Genomic DNA, 10,100 nt, shown 5'->3' on the forward strand with positions numbered 1-10,100 from the left:
TTAAATTGCTCCTTTGACACATCCACTCTGATGCTTTGCCATGTGGCTTTGATGGTCCTTGTCTCTTTGTATTCCTAGATTTTATTGGCATAATTAAGACCGACTTTTCCTGGATGAAAATAACGAAGAGTGGAGACGTCACTGCCACTAATCTCCTCATTCTCTTTCCTCCCTGACATAAGAAGTGCCTCACTATAGCAGTGCAAGCAAAAGTTTTTGTGAACTTGTTGATTAACTTCAATTCAACAGTCTATCTCTAGCTCCCCCAGCCAAACCAACTATTCCCCTCCCTTTCTGAATATGTGCATGCTCACGCCAAACTGGCTTCCATCTGTACGTCCATAGAGAAACACAAGTATGCATACATGTATACATGGATATTTATCTATGTTCATCTGTACGTGTAGTATAAAAGTAGATAAAGGAGCTTAAGGTCTTGTTTGGATTGCTATTTTTTGGATTTTTTGTTAAAAAATATATTGTAGCTAAGTCTATAGTTGTCCTGCTAAGTCTAAGAAAAAAATATCTATATATTTTTATAGGCCTAAGTCTAGTTTTCCTGCTTCTTTCTTCTTTTTATTTTTATGGTACATTCTCTTTTTTGAAAGTTCAATGCTTCTCAAAAAGAACTAGTTATTCACCCAAGGTGTTTTTTTTTTCTTAATCTTCAAGATTTTTTTTTATAGATGAACATGGATACAAAAGAAGTAAAATAATAAAATTCAACTAAAATTTAAAATACTACGTTTTCCGTGAATACATTTTCCAATCACTTTTTTACCTCACCTATATCAAATCGTTATAGTAATTTTTCTACAAAAAATCCAGAAAAATGTAATCCAAACATGACAAATAAAGACAAACATTGAAGCTAAACGATAAAATATAGTCACTCCTGTACAATACACTAATTAGTTCTCGACAAATCTTACCTTGATGGTGATAAACTATTGTGTGAGAAAGTAAATATATTAGAGAGTATATCAAGATTTGATTCCTTTTTGAAAGAATGTACAGAAAAGAAATTAATAATAAAAAATCCTTCAAAGGAAAAAGAACAAAAAAATGTCTACATAAGCAGCTTGTGATTATGATTCTAAAAAACAGGTAACTGATTTTGAATCTTCTAATTAGAAGGAAATAGAATATATATTTTCCTTTTTTTTTTGTACGCTGGAGAATGAATGGAAATTAATTAGAATTTTATAAATTATAATGATTAATTATAAGAAAAAAATATATAATTCCTTCAATTTTACAAATTGGAGAATGAACAAACCTCGATAGATTATACCAAAAAAAAAAAAGAAAAGATACAAATTAATGTAAAAAGGAAGAGAATTAACTGTTAACGAAAAATGAAAAGAATAAGAATGTAAGAAATCAATATGTTTATTGATATTTGTTATAAATATGGAAGTAATGAATTACAGAAAAAAAATTCCAAAATTTAGTAATAGTAACTTCTAATGTATACTCACTATGAATTGATTGTATTGATTTTTAATTGGTAGAGGTAGCAGAAACTTAGACGTTAAAACTAAAGACCACAACAGGAAATAAAGAACCTGACATATGCGTATCTTGATTTTGTGCACAAGAGTCCTGAGCCATTTAGCAATTTATACTGAGTAAACTGTTAATATCTGCCAGATTTTGGTATCACAGTCTAGACTGCTACTGTAAAGGAGAAATGAAGAAGCTGCATCCGATGTATTGCTATGATCTTTTGCCATAGTCAAGCACTTTACTGGGCCTGTGTGACCTTCCAAAACTGCCAAGCAAGAGTAGCTTCTTTCAACCCCTGTCCAAATTCTTACTGTTTTGTCTGCTGAACCACTGCAGACCAAATTTGACACTACAGCCAAGCATAGGATGGACTTCGTGTGACCCTTTAGTGCACCCACTGCCAACATCCAACTGCCATCATCCTTTTCCCAAACCAATATAGACCTGTCACAGGCACCAGAATACAACACAGACCCATCTGCACTTAGCGCCAATGCATTCACCCCAGATTTATGCCTTTCCAGAGTAGCAACTAGAGAATGCTTCTTTTGTCCCAAGCCTTTTCTCCATACTTTGATTTTCTTGTCTGCTGATCCAGTATAAACGTGCCCATGAGTTGATAATGCCACTGCATTGATTGCATCATCATGTGCATTTGCTACTGATTCCAAGCATTTGAAATCTGTCGTCCGCCAAATCTTGAGTGTTCGATCCCAAGAAACCGAGTAGAGATGGGACTCATCAGTTGACAAGGCTAGTGCTGAGACTGTGTCAACATGCTGTACCCATATGCATTTCTTGTGTCGTCGGACTTGAACATGGTTCTTAGGGTTAAGACAGTTGCGAACATGATCACTTAACTTTGGCAGGGTGGCTAGATGTGTGAGCTTCTGCTTTTCTGCTTTATCACTGTAGATTTTCCAAACTCGGATTTTGTGATCTTGATGAGCACTAAACAGTTTATCAGCTGAAACTACTAGGGACTTTACTGCTCCCTGTCCAGCAGTTACCACGTTGCCAGTTAATTTTTGATTAAGAGGCTTTAGATCATTCCGCCTCCATAGACGTATTTCTTTGTCAGAAGATCCTGTAAGAAGGAACTTTCCTGCCAGAAAAAGTGAGGATGTATAGGAGCTCTGACCCTTTAGAGTAGCGATGCACTGGTGGTGGGCAGTTGGAAACTGGTGCTGCTGGAGCTGGAGTTCTGATGTAAGAGAAGGAATTGACCGGAGGCTGGGCTGGGTTTGCAGGGAAGTTGGCTCCTCCTGGCCAAAGCTTCCATGGTGTGAAAGCAAATTATTGCTTGAGTTACAAGTTTGATGATACTGCACCATTCTATTCACTAGCACACAAACACACACACACACACACACACACACACACACAGACTTACTATTTGATGTGTAAAGATAGCAGAAACAACACTAACAGGGTCACTTAAGTAGTCTCTGCCTTCTGAAAGCAAAAAAGATGGACAAAGGATTTGGCAATAGTCTTTTCACCAACCTAATGTAAAGAGCAATGATGCTCCAGGCAAGAATTCTAGGGAGGGACGGTTTGCCATCATAATTACGTGAAAGTTTGGCCCTAATTAGTTGTTTGATGGACCAGATCAAAACCTTTTTAGTTTCTTTCACAGAGAGAGAGAGAGAGAGAGAGAGAGAGAGCCTAAAGGTCATTATCATATTTAGAAGGTTGGAACAGGTTGAATATCTAATCAAGAAGAAAAACAAAAAAATTTTCCCCTGCTCCTGTGATTGGTAAGTTTTTCCATTGGAATGCACTTTTGGTCGACAATTCTGTGATTGGGGAGAACTTAATCCTTTGTGGCCATAGCAAATTTAAGCTTTGTGACACTGAGAGCAACTAAAATAGGGATAATTGCACATAACTCTCCTGAGGTTTTTGACAATGATAGGAAGCTCTCCTCATGTTCTAAAAATTACACCTACCTCCTCTATGTTCATTGTTTAAGTAACATTCTAGGCCTAAAAGATTACTCAGAAATCTTAGAATAAAAAGGGAAAAAAATGGTTCACTGTCTTTATTTCATTCATCCTTGCTTTGCTTGCTATCACCATTACTTACCCATCAACATTTAGATCACTATTAAGTAAACACTCGCCTTTCTTCTATAGTTCTTTTTTTTTTTTTTTTTTTTTTTTACCTAAAGACTTTCAATGCAGATCATTAAATCAACTAAAAACACCGCATCAGATACCCAAAAGCTTATCTACAATCTAATGTTAACATCAAATTTTGCTTAATACATAACAATATTTAACAATCCAATTCCATGGCTACCACCTTTCTAATACAAAATAGTCCAATCACTATTAATATTAACATATAATATGCTCTATTAGCACAGAGTTCAAAATTAATCAAATTCTCTTTATATGACTAACATCACTAATAATTGCAAATGAAAAATAAAAACAAAATGCGGTTATAAATATACAATAAACATTTTTTTTTGTAACAATCATAACAGTATAATCTTTATTTAGTAGCTTTTCCACTTCTCATCCTTAATTTTTTTATTTTTATCACTTTCACTATCTTCAACTCTATCTAGTTTGATAACGAAATTATCACTCAACTTGTTGTTTGACAATTTCAATTTACTAATACCTATCAAAAGTTAAAAATAAAAATGGTTGCAAAGAAGCTATTTAATAGTAATTAAAAAGAGACAATTGGGAATGAACACGAAAATAGGCAAGTATTGGTGGTTGGTATGCATGACAGTTTTGTTGGTGGTGGAAGTACACATTTGGTCGATAGAAATAAGTAAATGAGTTTGGAAGGAAAGAAGATGTAGAAAGAACAGAATTGAGAGTTAAATGGAAAAGATTGTAGTTTGAATTATTGGTTAACAATAGATGAGAGAGTTTTAATTTTTTATAAAGATTTTTAATGAATTGATATTTAATGAAAGACATTGGTGTCTTTTTATCACATCAAGAGAGGTTCCCATATTATGTAAACCTTAAGAGAGTCGAGTGAAATTACCAAAAATTTTCGGGGAGGTTTCTAAAATTATCCCACTAAAATATAGACGAGTTTTGTGGGATGTGAGAGGGTTGCTAAACACAGGTAAAGTGGGTAAAAATTCATTGAATAATGGTTCATTATGGACCATCAATTGGATATTTATCATTGTCTCTTCTGCTGATTAACAGGGGTAATGATGTAGCCAATTTTTGTTTCAAGCAAAATATTGATTACGGGTAAGATTAGAGGGCTCGTAGTCTTATCAATGATGTGGACTCAATTGTTCCATCGATTGGGGAAAATGCCAAGCTGGCAGGCATGTGTGTGGACACAGAGGATCAATGGCTGAAATGATACCTTTTTCTTAACCATGTTTTGAAGAAACAATAAATGGATGTGTTCCGCCACTGGCCATTTGATCCAGTGGTCATCACCATAATGATGATGCTGGAGGTCAGGGGATCAACCCTGCCTCCCACAATTTGGTCACAATATGTGGCTGGTCTTAGTTGACTACCCCCCTGCCCTTTCTCTTAGACTAGATTAGAGTAGGTTATACAACATCTATCGTTGCCAGAAAAAAAAAAATAAAGGATGTGTTCCCTTTGTGCATGAAAAAGTCAAAATATTTGCAAAACGACCCAATATTATTTCTAAAAGAGCTCTTGATTTGCAAAAATTTTTTTGATTACATCACAGACATATTTTTTAATAATTTTTTTATCTCACATATATCACATCAAAAAAAGCGTTACAGTATTTTTTAAAAATATTATTCAAAATAATCTCCTATCCAAACACACTATCCTGCTAATATGAATTTTTTTTTGTTCTTTAAATTGTTCAATTTGTTGAGGGAATTAATTTATGAAATTTCATACAATATTCATACCTTGTTGGGTTAACGTATGAGATATAACTGCCTTTTGCACCGATAAAATTTAATTGATACTTTTTTTATTAGTGCCACGAAGATCCTTTCACAAAATAGAAGGGCAGACCAAATACTACCCTCCAATATGACAACAATTTTGGGAACTCTCAAATATCTGTAAAAATTTCAATGTAAATATTGTAAATCTAAGTTGGTCATAAGTATACCAATTTGAAGTATATCAAATATTGTAAACCTGCAAGTATACGTTACAACTTAAAGGTATGTTATATTATTACTAACTTCTTTAAACATATTATTTTTTCAAATTTTTGTCTCACAATAATTTTTTTAGAAGTAGAAATCGCCCCTATTCCAATGGGAAGACATAATTTCTTATGATACTTTTAGAATGTATTCAAAAGGGAGTTATTAATAGTAGCGTCCAAATTTAAGTTTCGCCGTAACAAATTGTTCGAGCTTTATTAATTGAGTCAATTTTTTTTAAAGCAAAAAAAAAACCCTCTTTCTAATGACTACTAACATTCTCTGCAAATTTTAATTTATTAAAAATCTACAAATTTACACTATCATTCCCTGTATTTTTAATCAGATGTATTCGAAATCTTTTAAGTTGAACCTATGTATCAAAGATTCTGTTCAGATCATACAATTAAGGGCCTCTAAGCCTTGCTGCCTTGGTAGCTTTGTGGCTCCTTCAATCAGTATCCTATCTCCCTAGTGGTGGGCAGCCCCTATTACTTCTATAGACATGGTCTGCAAATAGGATACTGTCAGCAATTATGATAAATGGACTTGAGCTGTAGTCTTAAACATCACAGCCAGACAAGAAATTAATGAGCCATCCATCCAAATTTATGCATGTCAACAGGAAAATAAACCGTGTTGGAATATCATCCAGGCTTTATTTCTTGGTAGTTAGTATGATGGTGAAAGTTGCACACCGTACAAGTTAGTTAGAAGTCCATGGCTGTGATGGGGATCTTTCTTATCACTTTGTCGGTCGGATATTGTTTGAGTGAACTCCAAACAAGTTGAAATTAAAAAAAAATCGCAAAATGGTAGTTTTTTCAAGCATCTTCTTAAAGGGTGAAAAAAACGTATTTTACTAATTGCTATATTTTCTCAAAAGAAGAGTTACGAAACTGTTTGATTTGTCTAGACATTTCCACAAATTACGCATTTAAGAAGAGTGTTATTTAAAAAACTTATTCACTAAATATGTTTTCTTCAGAGCACTCATTATTCGAGAACTCTTTAAAAATTTATGATAATTTGAGAATTTCCTCGATATTATTTAGATTACTTTGCATGTGCTTTCGATGATGATTTACTCCTTGGCTCATGCAAAACTCACATAAGAAGCTTAAAATGAAAATTTTCTATCCTTAGCAAATAAAGATGCATCATACATACATATTAAAGCTACCTGAAAAGTGGCAGATCATCAGCTTACGTATTTAATATTCCTCACCTTCCATGCTTAATAAATGATACCTAGACCATAATTATTAAACCCGACATGACCAGAAATCCGATAGAGGAACTGGATCACTGGATTAGTGATTCAACCAGTGAGTATTAATTTAATATTTATAAATTTAAATAGTAATTTTAATATACATAAAATATATAATAAAGTGCTTTTAGATACTAATTATTATACTTATAAAGATAACTAATAAATATAGATATTAATAGAAGATTTAATTTCATTTTATCATACTTTTAAATAAATAAATAATATAGTCAAGTATAAAACAAAATTTATATTGCTTGTTTTAAAAAATATAGCATTATTTTTTCATTATTTTATTTTTTAATTTTGAAAAATAAATTTGTAACTAATGTCATTTTAAAAGTTAAAAGGATTAATTGTATAATAAAAAATAAACAAGTTTATTAAAAAATTTTAGTTATCAAATAAAAACTAAGTGGTAAAGTCTATATATACTTAAATGAAGATCCAATGTACAAATCTTATCAAAAGCATATATACATTTTGTTTCAAAAACAAAGACTCATAATTATAAAAATAAAAAGGTATTCAATTGACAAATTGAACGGGTTCTCGTTTGAACTATCAGGAGAACCGCGTTTGTTTGGATTTGACTGAGTCAATTGGTTGTCTGGCCAAACTAGAGACCTGGTCTGGTCTAATGTCCAGATTACCGTACCGACTGGTTCAACCGCCGGACCAGATTGGATTTAATAACTATGACCTAGACCTGAATTTGTATCCAAATGCGATTTGTCTAAAGATGGGGACATAGAAGATACACGTATAACTAGTTGAATATTTGAAATGCAGTACTTTCAATTGTTTTTTCTTTTGTTTATTCCCCTTAAATGGAAGTAACATGATATTTTAGAAGCTTTTACATCCTTGGGAAAATGCCAATTTTCATCCTTAAACTTTGGACCATAAACACATTTCGTCCTCAAACTTTAGTATCTGAACTATCAATTTTTAACCAATTTCATCATCAAATAGAAAATTAACCAATTTGAAAGGAAATTGGGCACATGATGAGCATGAGTCTACTAAGTAAAAAGTTTTGCACGACTTAAAATCAAACAAAATAGAACGGCTATCTTCACTCTCCCAACTCTAATACATTTTTTTAAAAAAAAAACTCCAATTTCGATTTAAATTGATTGATTTTCCATTTGAGAATAAAATTGGTCAAAAATTGATAGTTCAAATATAAATGTGTTATGCTACAAAGTTTGAGAATAAAATATGTGTCCATGACTAAAAATTTAGGGATGAAAACTGACATTTTCTCTTACATCCTCTAACAAAAGAAGATGTCCTCCTAAATAAGCATTCAAAGGGTAATAAACGGTAATACAAAGGGCAGGATGATGGAAAAGAGAAAAAGGAGACAATAAGAGAAGAAATAGGATCTTTCACCCATCAAAGGTGTAATTCTATCTTTTTTTTATATTGATAGAAGAGAAAATAGACATTTATTTGCACGCTTTTTGGGGGAAGAGGGAGCGTCCGCTCGTGCAGGGGGAAGTGGTGTTGGGCAAAGAGCCATTTGTGTAGGTTCTTCCTTTTTTTCCATCATTGTGTCTGACAACATTTTTCCTTTCCATATTTGGGAGCTGAGTCATGGTCCTCTAATACCACTTTTGGCCCCGTACCCTATCAATTTAGTACGACACATTCATGATTTCGAAAGATGATCCAAATTTGTAGGGTGCCTCAAATCCTTGTGGGGTGGAAGAAGGGTGATTATGAATAGTTATACTATAGCAATCAATAATTGTACTCTAGCATCAAGGTTTTGACTTTTGAGCATGTCACGACTTACTCTTTTTTTTTTTTTTTTAAAGGATGAAAAAAACTCTAATTTTCCTCCTATTTGCTATGGTGGCGAAGAATCAAATTATCACTATATTTATTCCTTTTTTTTTTTTACTTCTTCTCCCAAGTGCAGGATAACCCCAAGGAGATGTAGGTTTTTTCTACCAATTGGAACTCTTCCTTCCCCATCTCCAAGGGGATGGTTTATAGGGTTCATAACTACTCCTTTTACTACAAGATGTTTACCTAATCAATACTTAAATTTGACACTATCCAGACTTTTCTGATTCACCCCAACATTCTCTTCTTGTCCGACTATTGCCGAGCAGTTTTTAAAATTTGATATGAGGGATAATCTAAATGCACACGAATACAATTTTCAATAACCACAATCTATGTCAAGAATCATTCTCTGCATCACATTTTTAATGGTTAACTGTAATATACTTTCTTGATTGATCACCTATTTGCAATTTGCAACATAAAATTCCAATGGCAGCACTTAAGTGCCATACACTATTAATTTGTTATACAGTGCTTAATTGAATTGAAACCAATGAATATTGACGACCATTTGTAGTTCAGGTCCATACATTTCTTAAAGAGGAAAGGATGATACGAAATGACAATAGAACTAGGTCAATAGTTGTGAGATGTATAGAAATGAGCATACATAGGGATAATGATAGTGAGATGTACGACGTTTTTAATATTATGTTGTACTCATAATATAGTGTTTTTAGAAAAAGGTTCACACGACCTTTTTTTTTTGAGTGAAAAAAGTTTGAGTAGATTTAGTTCTGATCACTACAACGTTCAAAACATGCATTTGAGATCATAGGTCGCTTATAGAGGTTTTTAAAAATTGCTCATCAACATGGTTCTCATGTGAATAGTAAAATTCTAACACATAATCTTTTGTGAAAAAATAACCCACCTTCTTAATTGAACCAACTTGTGTTAAAATGATTTACAACGATGAAACACAAGGTTTGTAATCTATTATAAACCTTGCACGCTGTTTCAAAACGATTACACTGATAATCGATGCTACTTTTACCTATCCCTGGGAAATTGTAGTAGTAGTCTTTTTACATTCAACTTTTTCTTGTTAGGAACCAGTTTAGCCAATTCTTGACTCCTCTTCTTAGTTTTACTTTGACCAGAGGTTAAATTAGATTTTCTGTGAAAGGTCCTACCAATGTTATTGCTTCAAGGTGATTGTAAACTTGTAATGTTTACAGTCTCACTAATTTTCTATATAGGTGAAACATGGGTACTTTACACCACAACCCCAACACCACCACCACCACCACCCCCCCCCCCCCCCCCCCCAAAACAAAAGCTCAAAAGCTCTTTTTCAACAATATAGACAAAATGTAT

General features: G+C 33.1%; 1 protein-coding gene across 1 annotated transcript; it reads right to left on the minus strand.

Annotated features, from left to right (window-relative positions):
• Positions 1-1,374: 1,374 nt before the first annotated feature.
• Positions 1,375-3,302, minus strand: LOC113738386 (protein JINGUBANG-like). The gene has a single exon (XM_027265567.2). The coding sequence runs from the start codon at positions 2,841-2,843 to the stop codon at positions 1,623-1,625; it is 1,221 nt and encodes a 406-aa protein (XP_027121368.2). The 5' UTR covers positions 2,844-3,302; the 3' UTR covers positions 1,375-1,622.
• Between the last annotated feature and the right edge of the window lie 6,798 nt (positions 3,303-10,100).

This window comes from Coffea arabica, chromosome 4c (assembly GCF_036785885.1).
Source record: "Coffea arabica cultivar ET-39 chromosome 4c, Coffea Arabica ET-39 HiFi, whole genome shotgun sequence".
NCBI classification, from domain to species: domain Eukaryota; kingdom Viridiplantae; phylum Streptophyta; class Magnoliopsida; order Gentianales; family Rubiaceae; genus Coffea; species Coffea arabica.